Raw genomic sequence first — 22421 nt, forward strand, 5'->3', positions numbered from 1 at the left:
GTGTCATTAGGGTCCCAGGGAGGATTTTTCTCAGGGAAATGGCTCTGGGTGTAAGCCTGTGTATTTATTATTTCAGCCGGGACGTGTTCTTCTAGCCATCTTAAAGCCGCCTGAGTAATTTGGTGCCATTATTCAGTGTTAAACAGAGTCAGGAGAAGCTGATGGCAATCAGTCCAGGTAGGCTTGTGGGTTTGAATGATGGACTGCATTAGATCCATCGTAGCCTGGGGCTTCTCAGTGTAGGAGGGAGTATGATTTTTCCAACTGAGAAGGTCAGTGGTGGTGAAGGGTTGGTACACAAACACATTGGCCTCTTCAAATTTGACCCTCTTGATCAAAATAGAGAGGCCCTCTGGTCTCCCTCAGTGGCATCTGTAGGGCCCCCTGGCACCATGGTGGAGAGGGCTATCCCTGCTGGCCCGACTTCTCAGTTGCCTTCCAGCCAGAGTATACAGGATTAGCACTGGAGGCTTGGGAGAGGTCGTGACTGGTGATGTCATGGGTAAGTCAGGGGAGGGGCTCCTCTTGGGGGAGGCAGCCACCTCTGGTATGGCCCCCAATGCTGGAAGTGTAGGCGACAGTGGAGGGTACAGTGGTGCATAAGGTAGAGAAATTTCCTCTGGTTCTCAGATAAAATGGGCTTCTTGGATTCTGGTCAGCATTTCAGTATTTTGAGGGGGCTGTTATTTGAGCCATCATAATTTTATAGTTTTCTTCCTGACAGGCTTTTAGCCAAGGTGGCTGAGAAAGGACCAAGTCTTGCCATCAGTCAATGTAAGGGAATTGGTCTGGGTGTCCTGGGTCACCTGTGATGACTCTAAATACTTTGTTAACTAGTTCTTTATCTAGTGACCCCTTGGGAGGCCCACCCACCCTGAACAAAGGCCAATCTATCTCACAGAACATCTGGAGTTTTCTGGGAGTCAACTTAATACCATAATCTCCTAAATATCCCTTCTTGAAATTTTTTATCATACACTCTAAGGCGGTATGTTTACTCTGTTTGCCACCCATTTCCTCCCCCTAAAAGACAACAGTCACACACAAGGAAGGGAAAGGGAAGCAGTAATCAATCGCTTTGTCTGTCTCCAGCCACTCTCCTGGGGCAAATATTTCAGGCACCTCTTATATTTCAGGCACCTCTTAGCATTGGTGGGACTGTATAAACCCCAGTGTCAGGACATCTCCAAAGAGAGCCACCATAAGGTGTATGAGGATCACCATGGATCGGGACTCAACACTCGCTTCAGCCCATCTGGTTGAGTTGGAACTCTCCCGTCCTCTCTCTCATTCACTTACATTCATACAACCTCTCCAATCCTCCTCCCAGTGCCTTAGAGTCGCAGTTTTGTCTCATGTGAGACTACTCGGGCAATTCTGGGAGGTGATCAGGTTCCCCTTCTGCCTCTTAGGGGCAGGCTTACCAAATTGAACCCAGGTTCTTTTTTTTTTCTGTCTTTTTGCTATTTCTTGGGCCCCTCCTGCGGCATATGGAGGTTCCCAGGCTAGGGGTCTAATCGGAGCTGTAGCCACTGACCTACGCCAGAGCCACAGCAACGCGGGATCCGAGCCGCGTCTGCAACCTACACCACAGCTCACGGCAACGCCGGATCGTTAACCCACTGAGCAAGGGCAGGGATCGAACCCGCAACCTCATGGTTCCTAGTCGGATTCGTTAACCACTGCGCCACGACGGGAACTCCTGAACCCAGGTTCTTACCAGTCTGACAGGATGCGCTCCCTTTGCTGGTTCCTGGGCCTCACTGGATTCTGTTGTGCTCTCAGGGTCCTTGCCTTGGCATGCCGGGAGGACTAGTCCCCTACGGATCAATTGGTCTGCTGGCCCATTTTTCAGTTGGATTTTTTGTATTTTTACGGTTGAGTTGTATGAGTTCTTTGTATATTTTAGAGATTAAGCCCTTGTCAGTTGCATCATTTGAAATTATTTTCTCTCATTCCATACATTGTCTTTTTTTCTTTTTATGGTTTCCTTTGCTGTGCAAAAAGCTTGTCAGTTTGATTAGGTGCCGTCTATTTTGTTTTTTTTTTTTAATTTTTTTTTTCTGTTGCCTTGGGTTTGTAAGGCATTTGTAAAGTTGTTGTCAGAGAATGTTTTGCCTATGTTATTTTCTAGGAGTTTTATGGTGTCTTGTCTTATATTTAAGTCTTTAAGCCATTTTGAATTTACTTTTGTGCATGGTGTGAGAGTCTGTCCCAGTTTCATTGGTTTACATGCGGCTGTCCAGTTTTCCCAGCACCACTTCCTGAAGAGACTGTCTTTTTCCCATTTTATATTCTTGCCTCTTTTGTAGAAAATTAATTGACCATAGGTGTCTGGATTTATTTCTGGGTTCTCTATTCTGTTCCATTGGTCTATATGTGTGTTTTTGTACCAGTACCACACTGTCGTAATGACTGTAGCTTTGTAATATTGTCTGAAGTCTGAGAGAGTTATGCCTCCTGCTTTAGCAATTCTGGGTCTTTTATGGTTCTATATAAATTTTTGGATTGTTTGTTCTAGTTCTGTGAAAAATGTGATGGGTAATTTGATAGAGATTGCATTGAATCTGTAGATTTTTTTTTTTTTTTTTTTTTTTTTTTGGTCTTTTTGCCTTTTCTTGAGCTGCTCCCGCGGCATATGGAGGTTCCCAGGCTAGGGATCAAATTGGAGCTGTAGCCACCGGCCTATGCCAGAGCCACAGCAATGCAGGATCCAAGCCGCATCTGTGACCCACACTACAGCTCACAGCAGCGCTGGATCCTTAACCCACTGAGCAAGGCCAGGGATTGAACCCACAACCTCATGGTTCCTAGTCAGATTCATTAACCACTGCGCCACAACGGGAACTCCTGAATCTGTAGATTGTTTTGGGGTGTATGACCATTTAACATTATTAATCCTTCCATTTCAGGAGCATGGAATATCTTTCCATTTCTTTGAATCCTTTTTAATTTCCTTAATTGATGTTTTATAGTTTTCAGCATATAGGTCTTTCATGTCCTTAGGTTTATTCCTAGGTATTTAATTTGGGGGGGGGTGTGATTTTAAAAGGTATTGTATTTTTATATTCCTTTTCTAATATTTCATTGTTAGTATACAGGAGCACAACTGCTTGCTGAATGTTAATCTTGTATCCTGCTGCTTTGCTGAATTTGTTGATCAGTTCGACTAGTTGTTGTGTGGAGTCCTTAGCGTTTTCTATAGGGATCATTTCATCTGCATACAGTGACAGTTTTACCTCTTTTCCAGTTTGGATACCTTTTATTTCTTTTGTTTGTCTGATTGCTGTGGCCAGGACTTTCAATACTATGTTGAATAAAAGTAGTGAGAGTGGGCATCCTTGTCTTATCTCAGATTTTAGTAGGAAGGGTTTCAGCTTTTCTCCATTGAGTATTATATATGCTGTAGGTTTGTCATAAATGGCTTTTATTATGTTAGGGTGTATTCCCTCTACCTACTTTGGTAAGAGTTTTTATCATGAATGGATTTTGGATTTTGTCAAATGTTTTTTCTGAATCTGTTGAGATGATCATGTAGTTTTTGACTTATTTTGTTAATGTGGTGTACAAGATTGATTGATTTGCCTGTGTTGAACCATCCTTGTGAACTTTGGATGAACCCCACTTGGTTGTGGTGTATTGAGTTTGGTTGGCTAAAATTTTGTTGAGAATTTTTTTTTTTTTTTTTTTTCTCTTTTTGCTATTTCTCTGGGCCGCTCCCGCAGCATATGGAGGTTCCCAGGCTAGGGGTTGAATCGGAGCTGTAGCCACGGGCCTACTCCAGAGCCACAGCAACGCAGGATCCGAGCTGTGTCTGCAACCTACACCACAGCTCACGGCAACGCCGGATCGTTAACCCACTGAGCAAGGGCAGGGACCGAACCTGCAACCTCATGGTTCCTAGTCGGATTCGTTAACCACTGCGCCACGACGGGAACTCCTGTTGAGAATTTTTGCATCTATATTTATCAAAGATATTGGCCTGTAATTTTCTTTTTTGGTAGTATCTTTGTCTGGTTTTGGTATCAGGGTGATGGTGGCTTCATAGCATGTCTTTGGGTGTGTTCGTTCTTCAGCCTTTTGGAAAAGTCTTAAGAAGAATGGGTATAAGTTCTCCTTTGTGTGTTTGGTAGAATTTACCTGTGAAGCCATCTGGTTCTGCACTTTTGTCCAGTTCTTCTAGATTGTCAAATTTGTTGGCATATGATTGTTCATAATATTCTCTTATGGTTTTTTGTATTTCTGCAGTTATCTATTGAGATTTCTCCTTTTTCATTTCTTATTTTGTTTATTTGAGTTCTTTCTGTCCTCTTCTTGGTGAGTCTGGCCAGAGGTTTGTCATTTTTTACCCTTTCAAAGAAGCCATTCTTGGTTCTATTGATTTTTTTTTTCTATTGTTTTTCGAATTTCTATTTTATTAATTTTTTCTCCAATCTTTATGATTTCCTTCCTTCTGCTGACTTTAGGTTTTGTTTGTTCTTATTTTTCTAATTCTTTTAGGTGGTGGATTAAGTTGTTGATTTGAGATTTTTCTTCTTTTTTGAGGAAGGCCTGTATCACTATCAACTTTCTTCTAAGAACTGCTTTTGTGGCATCCCATATTTTGAATGGTTGTGTTTTCATTATCATTTGTCTTGAGGTATTTTTTAATTTCCTTTTGATTTCCTCATTGGTCCTTTTTTTTTTTTTTTTTTTTTTTTTAGTATCATGATGTTTAGTCTCCATGTCGTCAGTCTTTTCTCATTTTTTTCCCTGTGGTTGATTTCTAGTTTCATGCCATTGTGGTCAGAAAAGATCCTTGAAATAAATTCTATACTCTTTAATTCGTTGAGGTTATTTTTGTGTCCTAGTATGTGGTCAGTCCTTGAGAATGTTACATGTGCACTTGGAATGAATGTATATTCTGATTTTTTTGGATGTAATGTCCTGAAAATGTCAGTTAAGTCTAACTTTTCTTTTGTGTCATTTAGAATCTCTGTTGCCTTATTGATTTTCTGTCTAGAGGATCTGTCCATTGATGTGAGTTGCGTGTTAAAGTCTCCTACTATTACTGTATTCCCATCAGTTTCTCCTTTTATATCAGATACTATTTGTTGTATGTATCTGAGTGCTCCTATATTAGGGGCATATATATTGACAATTGTAATATCCTCTTCTTGAATGGATGCTTTTATTATTAACTAGTGCCCTTCTTTGACTTTCTTTATGGCCTTCATTTTAAAGTCTATTTTGTCTGACATGAGTATTGCAACTCCTGCTTTCCTGTCTTTGCCATTCGCATGAAATGTCTTTTTCCATGCCATCACTTTCAATTTATGTGTCCTTTGCCCTAAGGTGAGTCTCTTCTAGATAGAATATTGTAGGCTCTTGCCTTTTTATCAAGTCTGCTAGTCTGTGTCTTTTGATTAGAGCATTCAGTCCACTGACATTTAAGGTAATTATTGATAAATATGTACTCATTGCCATTTAAAACCTTGTTTTCCAGTTGATTCTATGTTTCTCCTTTGTTTCTTTCTTTTTGTGGTTGAATGATTTCCTTTTATGCTTGTGGCCTCTTCTTTTTAGTTTTTGTGAATGTAATGTCTGGCTTTTATTTGTGGTCACCCTGTTTTTCAAGTATGTTAGCGCTTTCCTGCATTTGCTTGCTTTAGCCTGATTGTCACATAGGCTCAAATACATTCTTAAAAAAAAAAAAAAAAAAAAATCTAGATTTTCTTACTTCTCCACATTTCATGATTTTTGAAGTCCTTTTTTTAACATCTTCATGTTTGTCCTTTTGGTGTTCCTTGTGTTTATTATTGCTTTTACAACAGGTCTGTCTGTCTGTCTGTCTGTCTGTCTTTCTTTCTTTCTTTCTTTCTTTCTTTTAGATCTGTATACTGATTGCTTTCCAGCTGTAATTTCCACCATCCTATTTCTTCTTACTTCTTTTATATTTAGAGGAGCCCTTTCAGTGTTTCTTTTATTTTTTTTTTATTTTTTATTTTTTGTCTTTTGTCTTTTTTGTTGTTGTTGTTGTTGTTGTTGTTGCTATTTCTTGGGCCTCTCCTGTGGCATATGGAGGTTCCCAGGCTAGGGGTCGAATCAGAGCTGTAGCCACCGGCCTACGCCAGAGCCACAGCAGCGCAGGATCCGAGCCGCGTCTGCAACCTACACCACAGCTCACGGCAACGCCGGATCGTTAACCCACTGAGCAAGGGCAGGGACCGAACCCGCAACCTCATGGTTCCTAGTCGGATTCGTTAACCACTGCGCCACGACGGGAACTCCCAGTGTTTCTTTTAAAATGGATTTAGTATTGCTGTACTATTTTCATTTTTGTTTGTTGGAGAAATTCTTTATTTCTCCTATTTTAAATGATCTTCTTGCTGGGTAGAGTATTCTAGGCTGCACATTTTTCCCTTATAAAACTTCGAATATATCTTGCCACTTTCTTCTGGCCTATAGTATTTTTGTAGAGAAATCAGCTTACAGCCTTATGGGGAGTCCCTTATAATTAAGTCTGTTTTTCTCTTGCTGCCTTTAGAATGCTCTTTTTAACTTTTGCCATTTTTATTATAATATGTCTTGATGTGGTACTGTTTGGGGCCCTCTATGCTTCCTTAATATCTGTTTCCTTAAGATTTGGGAAGTTTTAACCATAATTTCTTCAAATATATTTTCAGTCCCCCTTTCTTTTTCTTCTCCTTCTGGAATCCCGGTTATACATAGATTGGCCTGCTTTATATTATCCTGCAGACCTCTTATATTGCTTTCATGTTTTTTTCATTTGGTTTTTTGTCCACTGTCCTGATTGTGTGGTTTTCATTATTTTATCTTCCAAGGCACTAATTCATTCTTTTGCATTATTCATTCTGCTCTTCAGTGCCTTTAACTCAGCTTGCATCTCTGCAAATGAATTTTCTAATTTATTTGGGTCCTCCTTATATTTTTCAGTTCCTTTCTAAAGTAATCTGCATTACTGTTCATATCAGCTCTTAATTCCTTCATATTCACTCTTAATTCTTCTGGTATTTTCTCTATCTCCTTTTTGAACTTGATGTCTGTTAGACTGCAGAGCTCTGTTTCATTATTTGCTCCTTCAGGTGAATTCTGCTATTCTTTTAACTGGGAATGGTTCCTGAGCTGCTTCATTTTTCTTATATTTTCTTTTCTTTTCTTTTCCTTTTTTTTTTTAAGGGCTGCACCCATGGCATATGGAGGTTCCCAGGCTAGGGATCGAATTGGAGCTACAGCTGCTGACCTCCACCACAGCCACAGCAATTCGGGATCTGAGCCATGTCTGTGACCTACATTACAGCTCATAGCAACGCTGGATCCTTAACCCACTGAGCAAGGCCAGGGATTGAACCCGCAACTGCATGGTTCCTAGTTGGATTTGTTTCCACTGTACCACAGTGGGATCTCTGCTTATATTTTTTTTATTCTGTGAGTTTAGGGAAAACAATACTGTAGTCTTGGAGGGCTGTATTTATGCACGAGCACCCCTGGGTATTTTATGAGGGCTTACTTTTTATTTTTAGGGTCCTCTGTGTGCTTCCGGGGAAATGGAGGCAGTGGGCAGGGCTAGTAGCCAGTGCCTGGTTGCAAGGACCCAAGGGAAAGTGGCACAGGCTGCTCCTAATTGCAGGGCCCTGGGAAGTGACAGTTATCAGACAGCTGTAGGTAGAGCCCAGAGCATTTGGCATGGGCATGAGCCGGGAGGGTGCGTTCCTAGGGGAGTGAGTATCACCGGGTGGTACTCAGTTCAGTGCACCGACCTCTTCTTTGCTGCCTCTGAGGTGACTGGGGCTGCAGGGGGCACCTGTTTACAGACCCTTAGTGGGGGCTGGTCATGCCCACCCCTGGTGTCTGAGATGACTGCTGTGGTTTACCCCTGCCACCTATAGAACATGCAAGAGGCACCCCAGTGCCTATAGCCTGTGGAAATGGGGCCTCACCACCCGTAGCCAGCACAAGAGGCGCTTGTGAGTCTGCTCGAGTCTGCACTTGTGCAGGAAAAGATATTTCTATGGCAGTCTGCCCGTCCTGCTTTTGCCCTCTCCAACAATGGCACCTTGCTTCTCCTGCCGGCACAGACCTTCCAGGTTCCCTAGGCTGTGGCACTTTGCTTCTCAGCCCATGGCTCACCGTTCCCTAGCTCCTCAGGCTGTCTCCACATAGCCAACCCTAGTCCTCTCCCAGGAACTGACCTCCAGAGCCTAAGTCTCAGCACCCAGCCCCCTTCCGAGCATCTCAGGCTGTGGTGTGCCGGGAGGTGGTACCAATAGTCTGTTGCGGCTCTCTCTGTTTTGCCCTTCTTAGTCAAGCTGCTGTGCTTTTCTCTGAGGCTTTAAGGTCCCTCCATCTTGGCTGATCTCCCTGTCAATTAGGTGGCTTCCCATGGCGTGGGTTCCTTTCCTCTTTCACAGCTCCCTCTCAGGAGTGCTCGTCCTGTCCTGATTGCTTTCTGTCTCTCCCTTTCTTTCCCCCTTTTGTTCTACCCACTTATGTGGAGGATTTCTTGCCCTTTATAGAGGTTTAAGGTTTGCCAGCATTCAGTACATGTTCTGTGTGAATTGTTCTACATGTAGATGATTTTTTTGATATGTTTGTGGGAGAAGGTGAGCACCACGTCATGCTCCTCTGTCATCTTGATCCTGCTTCCCTAGAATAGCAAGACCGATGGATAAATAATATTTAAAATATCATTTGCCCTTTATGTACACTGGCTGCAAATCAAACAAATTTTTAAAATTTTATTTATTTTGTCTTTTTTTGTCTTTTTAGGGCCGTACCTGTGGCATACGGAGGTTCCCAGGCTAGGAATCTAATCGGAGCTGTTGCTGTCGGCCTACACCACTGCCACAGCAACGCCAGATCCGAGCTGCGTCTGTGACCCACACCACAGCTCACGGCAATGCTGGATCCTAAACCCACTGAGCGAGGCCAGGGATTGAACCTGCAACTTCATGGTTCCTAGTCGGATTTGTTTCTGCTGTGCCACGACGGGAACTCCTCAAACAATATTTTAAAATGAACATTTACCAAAGCATCGAAAGAAAAATGTCAAGTATCCAGGAAAAAGTCTAGCAGAAGATAGGCGTGATACACATGGAGAAAATCTCGATTGTAAATGGAGATATGCCATGTTCAAGGATTAGAAGATTTCATGTTGTAAAGACGTCAGTTTTATGCAAACTTCTCTGTAGATTTATTACATTATCTTAAAATCCACAGGTAGATCTCTGTGAGTTTATATGAGTTTGTGTACATAACTTAATAAGCCAGTTCTAAATGTATAAGGATGTTCAAAGATCCAAGGATTGTTACCATATACTTTCTAAGAAAATCTTGAATATGTTGGAAAGTATGCATATTACTAATGAGGTGGTTCAATATTATATGATATAAATTCTACCAAATTAATTTGTAAAGTCACTGCATCCTAATAAAAATACCAACAAGATTTTTTAGTGGAACCTGACATACTGTCCAAGAGAAAGTATGATATTAACCCCCCCCCCAAAATATTTATAAAGCAGTGAAGGGATTTTTGCTTTGCCACATGTCAGACCTTTTAGGAATTAAAATAGTGTAATGGCACTGCATAAAAGAGAATATGGAGTCCCAAAAGAAAATTTATATATGATAAAATGGCATTTGAAACCGATGAGAAATGTAGGCTTTGATATTGGAACAAATGATATCTGTTTTAAGAAGTTACAAATCATGCCATATGCAAAAATAAATTGTAATTGTATTAAAACAAAAAAGTGACTATCAGTCTTACAGGTCTCTGTTTTTTTAAATAGATCTCTTATTTACAGTGTTTAAGACGCTCCCAGAATCATTGATTCATTTACTTTTATGCTCAAAAAGAAAAGTTCATTTCATGACTCTTCTGCCTAACAAAAAGAAATGATTGTATGTCTTCTAAAATTACAGATATTAATTTCAATACTTTTACTCATAATGGTCAACTAGCACAAAAATTCTTTAGATATCGAACTTTTAAAATTCAGTATCTCACAAAAGGGTTTATGCAGACACTCTTTAAGGGATAATTTCATGATTACTAAATATGGAAAAGATTTTTGTGTGTGTTTTTTGGGCCGCACCTGTGGCAAATGGAAGTTCCCAGGCTAGTGGTCCAATCGGAGCTGTAACTTCTGGCCTACACCACAGCCAGGGATTTAACCCGCATCCTCATGAATACTAGTTGGGTTTGTTACCACTGAGCCACAACAGGAACTCCCAGAAAAGATTTTAATTTAGTAGGTTTTTTCCCTCTAAAAAGTTTGTTTTGAATAGAAGAGTTTAAAATTCTTTTTTACACACTTTCATCTTAAAAGTCTAAAAATCCCATTTGTTATTGGGACTGTAAATTGGTAATACTTGCACTTTCAAAGACTCAGAATTTCATTTGTTAGATCTGAATCTGAAAGATTAGTGCCCACAGAAAACTAAGACAAAATAAAAGACAATCAATTTTCAGAAATCAAAATGGGGTTTTTAAAAGGCTTATAAAAATGTAACTTTGTAGGGAGTTCTCATTGTGTCTCAGAGGAAACGAACCCAACAGGTATCCATGTGGATGTGCGTTTGATCCCTGGCCTTGCTCAGTGGGTTGAGGATCCAGCATTGCCATGAGCTGTGTGTAGGGTGCAGACACGGCTCGGATCCCAAGTTACTGTTGCCGTGGCATAGGCAGGCAACTATAGTTCCAATTTGGCCCCTAGCCTGGGAACTTCATATGCTGCGGGTGTGGCCCTAAAACAAAAAGAAAAAAATATATAGATATATATATTTATATATAAACTTTGTAATAAAGAAGGATTGAAATAAGAGAATACTGGAAATCTGTGGAAGAAAAGGTTAAGTTTGACTATATCTGATTGGTTCAGCAGGATATATGCTAGAACTTTTCAGTGCATTTTAATGGATACTGATGAAGAAATACCCAATTTTGTTGTATGTGATCCTTTTCCTAAGTTACCTAATCTATGCATGCTTTTCTGCAACCAGCTTTTCTTATTTAAACATGTTTTAGAATTCTTTTTTTCTTTTTCTTTTTTGGTCATTTCTAGGGCATATGGAGGTTCCCAGGCTAGGGGTCTAATCAGAACTGTAGCCTCCAGCCTTTGGCAAAGCCACAACAACGCCAGATCTAAGCCGCGTCTGCGACCTACGCCACTGCTCATGGCAACGCCAGATCCTTAACCCACTGAGGAAGCCAGGGATCAAACCTGCAACCTCATGGTTCCTACTCAGATTCGTTAACCACTGAGCTACGATGGGATCTCTTAGAATTCTTCGTATCTATATAAAGTTGTTCCTTTTTAAATGTTATATCATATTGCAAAGTATTATATGCTATGGCTTAAGTAAACAGTCATTTCTTCTTTCATGTACACTTAGGTTACTTTCAACTTCTTACAATGAAGCATATCTTTATAAGTGCTTCTTGGTACTTAGAAATGATTATTTCTCTAGATTGAATTCCCAGAAAAGAAAAGCTGAGTCAAAAGATATGCATGTTTAAAATTTTGATAGATACTAGTACTGTCCAAACAAGCTGCACCAGCGTACATGTCATCATAATGTATAAGAGCCCCATTTCCCCCTTCCAACAGCGAATAGTGCCACTTGTTTACATATGAATATCGTATGAACAGTTATGAATATCAGTAACCAACAAGTGCTCAAAAGCTAAGAGAAATGTGTCATTTACTTCCAGGTCAGTGCTGACAGTTGCTTGTGAACAGACTGAAGTTCTGCTTTTTGATCCTATATCTTCAAAGCACATAAAAACACTTTCCGAAGCTCATGAAGACTGTGTAAATAACATAAGGTTAGTATTACAGTGAAAAAGTGAACTTTATTAATGTGATCCCAAATATCATGTTTTGGACATTAGTGAAAATTTATAATGCCTTGTCCAGCAGTGCTAGATGTTACACAGTAGTGAATTGTGAAACTTACCCCTTTAATTACAAAACTTACTGTTAACCATTTTAGATTGAAATTTTTCTAAAATGAATTTTCACTATATGATTTTACGTTTTCTCTTTGTATATTAGGGTCATCATTATGAACCTCAGCAATGTATTTTGATAGTCCTGTAATGCCTTTGGGCTAATGATCTATATAGGATTATGGCATTCCCATTGCTTACCACCAGCTCCAAATCCAAACTATTGAGGGGGGAAAAACACATATGCACAGAGAACTTCTTGATAACATTTTTGGAAGCTCTATAAATTCTCAATAATGTGTGAAATAAATAATAGTTGAGTAGCTTGGTGGACTAATATGCAGTCATTAAAATGATGCTCACAGAGACTCCATATCAACATGGACAAATCCTTGGGATAATGCAGGTTAAAATCATGGTAAAAATTATATAAACATGACATGATGCAGAAAAAGTTTAAAAGGAAATACTTTAAATGTTAACAGTGGATGAGTTAGAGTGGATGGATTATGAGTAATTTTCTGTTTTCTAAACTTTATATAATGAGATTATATGACTTACATAGTGATTACTTTTAATATCCCCAAAAAAGATATGTAGAAGTTACTTCTAGTCAAGGTGACATACTGAATTTTGATGTAACTTCTGTGTTCCAAACATATAGAACGATAGATGAAATAGTTCAGAAGATATAGCCAGGCACTGAAACAACATAAAAATCTTTGTGGCGAGATCCAAATACAGACACAAAGCTGTTACATGGTTATAACCACAAGCCCATTGGATTTTCAGTCTGGCATTGACGTGTAGTAGTTTAGCTCCTGTCAGGAACTAAAAATGCTAAAGTGCTTCATGTGAGGCAGGAACCAGAGCCAGAATTACTGTATGAAACCAGGGCTTTAGTTGAAATTTCTGTCCTATTTGTGAAAGGCTGAAAAAAGGAAAAAGCTATTAATTACCTGGGGCTTTAGGTTTTAGCTGATAAAGACACAGCCTCATGACCAGGAATTGAATGACTCCATTGCTGAGTTGGTTACTGAATGTATGTCTGTGATATATCATCATGAAACTGGAGGCCTTAATGTCATAATGAGGCCTAGTGGTAGATTTGGGTCCAGAAATCCTCATAAGGGCAATTGTAAAACTATTAAATAGGAAGAAAGAGAGAGAAGAATTTTTTTTTTCATCTTACTCAAAATGAGCCTGTAACCAAAATTCTAGAACTTAAGAAAATATCTAATGTTAATATAACAAAATCAGCAACTAGAACAGGCATTTTCTCTGGATGAAGTTAATTTTATGGAGTAGTCCAACAAAGAATTATTTTTAAAAAATGAATTATTTTATTTTTTTTTTGACTAGGTAATACATGCACGTGGTACAAAATTCAAAGGTACAAAAGGGTAAACAGTGAAAAGTAAGTCTATCTCCCACCTCTGTCCCCTAGCCACCCAGTTCTTCTCCCCAGAGGCAACCACTATTACCAGGTTCTTACTATCCTTTCTGAGATAGTTTATGCATGTACATATATATATATACATATATATACAGACACTTTTATATAAATGGTAGCATTCTACATGCTATTATATACCTTGGCCTTTTCACTAATTGACATATTTAGAGGTCATTCCATATTTGTACCCATAGGATGATTTCATTCTTTTTAACGGCTGCATAGTATTCCATTGATTGGAAGAAACTTTAAAGCATTTTTAGGATGCTCAAAGAAATAAGTTAAGGGATACTTCCCTTTAAAAGACAGCTCAAGGGGAGTTCCTGTCTTGGCTCAGTGGAAACAAATCTGACTAGTATCCATGAAGACATAGGTTTGAGCCCTGGCCTTGCTCAGTGGGTTAAGGATTCAGCTTTGCTGTGAGCTGTGATATAGGTTACAGATGCAGCTTAGATCTGGAGTGGCTGTGGTGTAGGTCAGCAGCTGTAGCTCCAATTCAACCCCTAGCCTGGGAACCTCCATGTGCCGTGGATGCAGCACTAAAAAGTCAAAAAAAAAAAAAAATGTAGTTGATATATTAAAAAACTGAATAGATGGGATAAATATTACCCTTTACACAACTGATGAGATAACTGATGGGTTGGAAAATAATACTAAAACATTCACCCACAGATTAATTGAGATATGCAGTATCTGAGTTACAGGAAAAAGAGGTTGCTGAGATTACCTCACCTTTAGAGAAGAACTAAATTTTGAAGACACGAAGGCTGAGAATTCTTAGCATTGAACAAGGACCTGAATCCTTGAATCAAAAGTAAACTTTAGAGTCAAGTGAATTAAGTCTAGGCAGTTTGTAGTGAAACTCTAGAATATTTAAAGAGAAAAATTTTAAAGCCACCAAAGTTAGAAACCAGGTTACCTATTGAGGTATGATAATTAATGGATTTCTTATCAACAACAGTTGATGCTAGGGGAAAATGGAATAATGTCTTAAATACTAAGGTAAAGTAATATTCAGTACCATTTCATATCCAGGTAAGTTGTTATTCCAGAATAAAGACTTTTAATTAGATGAAATAGTAAACATTATTAATTATTAATAGCAGAAAGATAATACTTAAGGATTTTTTTAGGGGGAGGACACATTTAAAACTGTTAAAACAAAACTCTAGATTAGCACTATCCAATTCATTAATAATTTTAAATTTAGAATTTTTTGGAGTTCCCTGGAAGCCTCGCAGGTTAAGGATCCAGTGTTGTCACTGCTGTGGCTTGGGTTACTGCTGTAGTGTAGGTTTGATCACTGGCCTGGGAACTTCTGGAGGTGTGCTGCCCCCCCCCAAAAAAAATAATAATAAATAAAAATTTCTGGTATTTACATTAAAAAAGATAAAAGAAACAAATGAAATTAATTTTTAATAATACATTTTATTTACTCCAGTATGCCTAAAATGTTACCATTTCAACATTCAATCAGTATAAAAATACTGAGTTATTTTACTTTCATGATAAATCTTCAAAATCCAGTGTATAGTCTACACTTAGAGCACATCTCAGTGTAGACTGGCAACTCAAAAGCCACATGTGGCTAATGGCTTCCAAATTTCCACAGTGTAGTTCTGGATAGTAATGACAAACTTGTTGCATGTAGGGAGGAATTTTGTTCAGTGGGACGGTGTAACATTTAAGGTCTACATCATGTTCAGGAAGAGGACAGAATATTAAGTAATTTCAGACCTTTCAGAACAATGTATAATTAAATATATACAATTTTTAAAAACTAAATTAGGAGTTCCCAGTTTGACTCAATGGGATAAGAGGCATATCTGCAGCACCTGAACACAGATTCAATCCCCAGCCTGGTGCAGTGCGTTAAAAAATCTGGCACTGCTGCAACTGTGACTCAGATCTGATCCCTGGCCCAGGAACTACATATGCCACAGGGCTGCCAAAAAAGAAAAAAAGAAAAAAAAAAAGCCTAAAATAAAATAATAAAAATGTAGTTTACAGCTTTCAAATCAGCAAAGTGGAGTGGGGAGAGTGGCAAGAAGATTGAAAACTTGATCAATTCCGTAGAAGATAAGAAAGCTTAGAAAAGTAAAAAAATAAGTAAAAAAGCAAAAGAAAGGATTGATAAATAAAAAACAAGTAGAAAAAATTCCAAATATATTAATAGTTCACAATAAATATAAATGGATTGATCTTTATTAAAAGATAGAGACAGCAGTTTAAATAAAAAACAAAAACATTTCTGTACTTTTTATAGAGATGCCAGAAATTTAAACTATCCAGAAATGGGAAAAAAAAACTGATGTAGTTTATCATTATTGGACAGATGGAAGAACAAAGGCTTTAATAAGGATAAGGTATAACAGTACATATTAATAAATGGAAAAACCCACCAAAAAGATATAATAATCATGAACTTGTATGAAACTTGAAATAAAGCAAAAACAGAATAATAAGGGATTAAGTTTATAATCATAGTAAGAGATTTTAATGCAGTTCTGTCCAACATTAGCAAATCAAGCAATAAAAATTAGGTTGTAAACGATTTTAAAATACTTTGAACAACCGCTCTACTAAAAATAGAAATGCAAGATTAATGTAAGAAAAAAAATTTTTTTTTCTTTTTTTGGCCACACCCATGGCATTTGGAAGTTCCTGAGTCATGGATTGGACCCAGGCTGCTGTAGTGACAATGTCAAATCCTTAACCCACTGCACCGCAAGGGAACTCCCCCCTCCCAATTATTTTAAAAATGTATAGTTGAGCTGATAAGAAAGAAGGGAATCCTAGGGCCAAAAATTAAGTGGAAGCAGGAATGCAAAGAAGTAAACTTGTACTCAGCTGGCTTTTACCCTGGAGGCATCTGCCAAATGCTGGTGACTCTTGAGTTTCTGTTTTGACAGGTATGAGGAGTACAAAGGACAGGAGAGTTAATTCTACGTCCAGTTCAAGGTGAGGAGTCTAGTAGAAAACTGCTACTGGCTGGGGACTCCAAAGGGCTATACTTTCAGCATAAAAGTGATCTAGAAATAAACCACCTTGTTCATGTAGACTGTGGCATTGGGTAGAGGGATGTCAGAAAAATCTCTGTGAATTTCTAACCATAAGCCAGCCTTCATACAGCCTTCACACTACCATATGGTCCAGAACCCTCCAGCCAGCAATTTTAAATTGGATCCAGGTTAGTAGTATGCCAGATACCTGCAAAAATAGATGCAAATCTTCTCTAGAGGAGAAAACTCAGTATTATAAAGAAGTTAATTCTTCCCAGATTAGTCTATGAATGTAGTGGAGTTTAATTAAAATACCTATAAGATGGGGATTTTTTGTAACCTTGATTTAAAAATTCCTATTTTTAAATAAGAAAGTGCCTATTTGAACAGTAAAGTGCCAAGAATATTGGAGGCAATTTTGAAGAAGACTGAGATGGTACGAGTACTCACCCCTGTAGATATCAGATGTAATCTTAGGACAAGGATAGATTAAGTGACTGATGGAATGGAATAGAGCTTCTAGAACATATGAGAATTTGATATATGACAGCAGGATCATTACAGACCAGTGTCAGGGGAAGTGGAAAGGAGAATTGGTAATATATATGAAAAAAGAGAGTAAAATTAGATTTCTATCTCATACCTAACTAAAAATAATTGCCAGTTAGATTAAAGACGTAATTATGAAAGCACACTGTTTTAGAATATAGAATTATGGGGAGTTCCCACTGTGGTGCAATGGGTTAAGGACCCGGGGTTGCCACAGCTGTAGCATAGGTCACAGCTGTGGCTCAGATTTAATCCCTGGCCCAGGAACTTCCATATGTCACAGGTGCGGCCATAAGAAAAAAAAAATTTATACACACACACAAAGAATTGTGTTCTAACTATGAAAAAAGGGTTTTTTTTAGACACAAAAAGCATAAATCACTAAGGACTGATAAGTTCAACTGCGATGAAATTTAAAACTTCATTGTAAACAAGGACATAACAATGTGAGAAGATAAGATATAGGCTGGTGGGAAGAGATATTTTCAATGCATATGAGCCTGCAAAAAGGGATTAGCATCCAGAATATATAACACCATTACCCTAGGGCAAAACAGGCAGAGAATCACATGAGAAACTAAAATGAGCAATAAATTTGGAAAGATTTTTCAAGCTTACTAGTTATCATGGCAATGCAAATAAAAATAACAATGAAGAGATCAAGTATTGGCAGAGGTGTTGAGAAATAGTAACTCATAGACATTATTGATGGAGTATAAGTTCGTAAAATTATTCTGCGAAAGGTGAGGATTAGTTGTTTAAAAGAAAGCACAGTGTGAACAAGGAGATGTGTAAAGTAGGTTCATTATAGCATCGTTAGTAATAGAAGTTGGAAACAAATCTCCATCAAGGGGACGATAAATAATGAATTCCTGTCGTGTTACAATGGAAACGTATCCAACTAGGAACCATGAGGTTGTGGGTTCAATCCCTGGCCTCGCTCAGTGAGTTAAGGATCTGGCATTGCCACGAGCTGTGTGTAGGTTACATGCGGCTCAGATCCCGTGTTGCTGCACCTGTGGTGTAGCCCGGCAGCTGTAGCTCCTCTTGGACCCCTAGCCTGGGAACCTCCATATGCCGCTGGTGTGGCCCTAAAAAAAGAAAAGGAGGAGGGAGATAAATAGTCTACTCATACAATGGAATACTATACATCAGTTAAAATAAATAAACAAGAAGCATTATCATCTGAGAGACATCTCAGAAGTTCAGGGTGGAGCCAGAAAAGCAAATTGTAGAATGAGCTCTGTGCAGTGTGATACCATTTATATAAAGTTAAATAATATGTAAACAAACTTGATTAGGGCATGTATTTGTTTTCTGCTTTGTCCACAGCACCTAGAACTGTGCCACATATTGGGTGCTTATTAAATATTTACAGAATAAATGGAATGTAAAACAAAACCATAATTTTTTATGGATATGTATTAATGAATTCATAGTATTAAAAACTTGCAAGGGGAGTGACAAACAACAAATTTGGATAGTGGTTCCCTCTGGAGAGGGAGGGAGGGGAATGGGATTGGGGAGGGATATGTAGGGTTCTTCAAATGTGCTTGTAATGTTCAAAAAATTGGAAAGATTGGAGTTCCCGTTGTGGCGCAGTGGAAATGAATCCGACTAGGAATCATGAGGTTGCCGGTTCAATCGCTGGCCTCACTCAGTGGGTTAAGGATTGGTGTTGCCATGAGCTGTGGTGTAGGTCGCAGATGTGGCTCACATCCCATGTTGCCATGGCTGTGGCGTAGACCAACAGCTACAGCTCTGATTGGACCCTAGCCTGGGAACTTCCATATGCCATGGGTGTGGCCCTAAAAAGACCAAAAAAAAAGGAAAGCTAACCAAATGTTATAATTTTATAAAGCTGGGTGGTGGGTATCACAGGTGTTTGTTATATTCATAATTTTATGTTTCGAATAATTTATAATTTATAATTTTCTTTTCTCAAAAAGACATGTCAACTGTTTGCCCCTACTCAAAATGACCTGTGACTAATCTTCTGTTAGAATTTGTGTTCTTTATCAATGTCAGCTCTCACTTACTGCTATCAGTGTGCCTGCCCTAGTACCCCTCACCTACAAATTTGAATTTGCTTCTTATCTGTTGGTTAGAAAAACAGATTTGAAGCTATTTAGAAATACGTATCAAGTCTTTTGAGTGAGGATCTAAAGGGTCCTCTGGCATGAGCTTAAGTGTGCATTACTTAATAATACTAACTTCCAGTTTTTGAGTGCTTACCATGTGCCAAACCTTTGTGAAGCACGTTTAATACATTATATTGTTTAATCCTCACAGAATCCTGATGTGAGGCAGATATTTTACCCATTTTAAGGAATGAAGAAACTGCAACTCAGAGATTTGCCCGAGGTCTTATATATAGTAAGTGTTAGAGCTGGAATTCATCCTCAGTTCCATTAGACCACCTCACTGTACTGTTGAGAGATGTGGGCATGCATTTCCTGGATTGGTTCTAGATAGTCATTTTGCACTACTTAGTAATGTCTTCTAGTTCATTTCTTAGTTTTGAGGTATGCTTTCTTATAAAATATTAATAGTTTTAGAGAGTATTTTATGTTGCTTCATATGAAAGTACAAGAGAAAATATGTAATTTAAATTCTTAAGCCCATTATACAGCCTCATATACAGTATGAAGATTGAAGAGTCCATTTAATAATCAAGATCCCCCAAATATGAGGTTACAAGGAGAACTGAAATTATCATAAGAATATTTACTGAATGACATAGCAGCTAAAACATTAGTACATATTTAAATAGTCCAGGAACTGCTTTTCCCTCCTACTGTCTTTGTTGGTCTTTTCCTAATTGTTACATTTCGAACAATATAATGTTTAAGTGCAGTGCTCACATGGGGAACAATGAGATTCTGATTTTGCAAAGGATGTAAAGTTTTGCAGAGCTCTGAGAGTGATGTTAAAGAACTGGTAAAAATCATTGGCAAAAGAGGATCTAGTTATCAGTTAGAGAAAAGAAAACGTCAGAAATGATGACAGGGCAGAAACTTCAAAGAATTATGTGAATATCTCACAAGACTAAGCAAAGTCCTTTGCAAAAATTGATAAAGATTGAATACTATAAAGAAATGGCTGTCTTTTTTATTATAGTACAAAATTCAAATGTTTGAAGTAAGGGTGCCATATTCTGCTGTCAAAATTTCATTGGCAAGATTATGCAAAAACCCAAATATTTAATTTATTCTTGTTCTAAGAATTGGCATATACTTAAATGCAAAAAGGCTTTTTTTTTCATGATTTTTTAGTTTTTTAAGATACAGCACTTTCCCTCATACAATGAAATGTTGGTACCTGTTTTAAGAAAATTCAATTTCAGTTGCTGTATTCCTTTACCAATTATCCTTTGATAATGACTACCTAGTTTTATCCAGATGTCATTTTATCCAGAACTGTTATAGTCATATGTTGGGGTTTAATAGGAATGTATGGAAAAGTTCTATACTTCAGAAACTCATAGATTTCAGTATGTGTGAAGGAGTGTCTCTTGTTTATTAGTTATGAACTTTAAAATATTTTATAATTATTAACTTACTAGGCTAGACTAAGTTTTAATTTGAAAGGATTGGGCCAGATCTCCAAGGACTTATTTACCACTTTACATTTTCTTACGCGTGTTTACTTTAGGATAAAAATTGTTGTAAGTGCTTAAACTGGTTTCCTAGTCTACAGTCTTAGTTTTCTATGATTTACCCACCCTCTTTACCAATGATTCTTCAGTACCAAAAATTTTAACAGGAAATAGTTTGAGGCAAAAATGAAAAAACTAAAGCCTAAGTATTGAATTTTTCATGAAAGTAAATTTATTCAATTCAAAATTATTAACTTTTGTTCCACAATTATATTTTCTGCATTATTGGTATTAAAATATCCTTTCAGGAGTTCCTGTCATGAGTCAGTGGTTAACAAACCCAGACTAGTAACTATGAGGTTGCAGGTTCAATCCCTGGCTTTGCTCAGTGGGTTAAGGATCCAGCATTGCAGTGAGCTGTGGTGTAGGTCGCAGATGCAGCTTGGATCCCATGTTGTTGTGGCTGTGGCATTAGGCCGGCGGCTACAGCTCCCATTAGACTCTTAGCCTGGAAACCTCCATATGCCCCGGGTGTGGCCCTAAAAAAGACAAAAAAATAAAATTGGAGTTCCCGTTGTGGCGCAGTGGAAACGAATCTGACTAGGAACCATGAGGTTGTGGGTTCAATCCCTGGTCTCGCTCAGTGGGTTATGGCGTTGCCCTGAGCATGGTGTAGGTTGCAGATGTAGCTCGGATCTAGCGTTGCTGTAAGGCTGGCAGCTCCATTTCAACCCCTAGCCTGGGAACCTCCTTTAAATGCCACGGATGTGGCCCTGAAAAGACAAAAGACAAAAAATAAAATATCTTTTCATACAACGATGGTGATTTTTTTCAGTGGCTTTATTGACCAGAATTTTTAAGCTGATCTCCCTATTTTCTTTTTTATGAAATTCCAAGAATTTTGAAAAGTCAGCCAGCTCAGAGATCCTTCTGGAAGTCTTAACCAGTTATGTTAAGTCTTAACTAGTCATGAAAGTCTTAACCAATCATTTTAACCATGTCTTGCTTGAAACCCTTTAGAGTGGACCACTGTGGCCTAAAGCAGTATAATACCATTGGGATTTTGTACATTAAGTATTTTCCATATACTAAATATCTTTTTTCTCTAAATTTTTCAAATGTATAAAAATGCTTTTATGATGATCAAATTATTTTAAAAGTATGACTCTCCAGTAGCCTTTTGTCATTTTGTATTTTTTTCCGTCAGGTGTGAAAGTCATTGAAATATTTTTATTTTTATTTTTTATTTATTTTTTATTTTTTATTTATTTTTTTTTTTTTTTGCTTTTTAGAGCCATACTGGGCCATATGGAAGTTCCCAGGCTAGGGGTTGAACTGGAGCTGCAGCTGCCAGCCTACGCTACAGTCACAGCAATGCAGGATCAGAGCTGTGTCTGTGACCTACACCACAGCTCACAGCAATGCCAAATCCTTAACCCACTGAGTGAGGCCAGGGATCGAACCTGTGTCCTCATGGATATTAGTCAGATTTGTTGCTGCTGTGCCACGATGGGAACTCTGAAGTATTTTTACTTTTAAGAGCTTCATCATTAAAGATAAAACTATTAGAAAAAAAAAGACTTGACAAGATAGTAATTAAATTTTTGATATGGTAAGAAAACATAATCCACACTGAAAGAAATATATGGAAAACATATTCAGTATACTGTATTTTAAAAACTGAAGTATATTGTCCTTATTATAAAGATAGTTTATAACTAGTAATAATAATATTGCAAAAGGAAAATCAGTAAGGAACATGAATAGCAATTCCCAAAAGAAATAAAATCTTCCAATTAATATGAAAAAAAGTTTAATTTTACTAAAAATAAAAGTTTCAGCCTAAAACATGGTATTTTT

General features: G+C 38.1%; 1 protein-coding gene across 7 annotated transcripts in view; it reads left to right on the forward strand.

The window, feature by feature from the left end:
• The window catches only part of DCAF10 (DDB1 and CUL4 associated factor 10), a 65850-nt gene that overhangs the window by 14677 nt on the left and 28752 nt on the right, over nt 1-22421 (forward strand). For 3 of the 7 annotated variants that reach the window (XM_021066212.2, XM_021066214.2, XM_084990150.1), the window contains one exon: nt 11720-11833. In XM_021066212.2, coding sequence (XP_020921871.1) covers nt 11720-11833 — 114 coding nt within the window. Of the gene's footprint in view, nt 1-11719; nt 11834-13318; nt 13374-16324; nt 16374-22421 lie in introns of all 7 variants that reach the window. The other 4 variants (XM_084990181.1, XM_084990171.1, XR_014824255.1 and 1 more) reach the window with 2 other exon arrangements.

The sequence above is a fragment of the Sus scrofa genome, chromosome 1 (assembly GCF_054392235.1).
Source record: "Sus scrofa isolate SSC_HxYL_T2T_F1_AM1 chromosome 1, Sscrofa_HxYL_maternal_Yorkshire_Landrace_v2.0, whole genome shotgun sequence".
NCBI classification, from domain to species: domain Eukaryota; kingdom Metazoa; phylum Chordata; class Mammalia; order Artiodactyla; family Suidae; genus Sus; species Sus scrofa.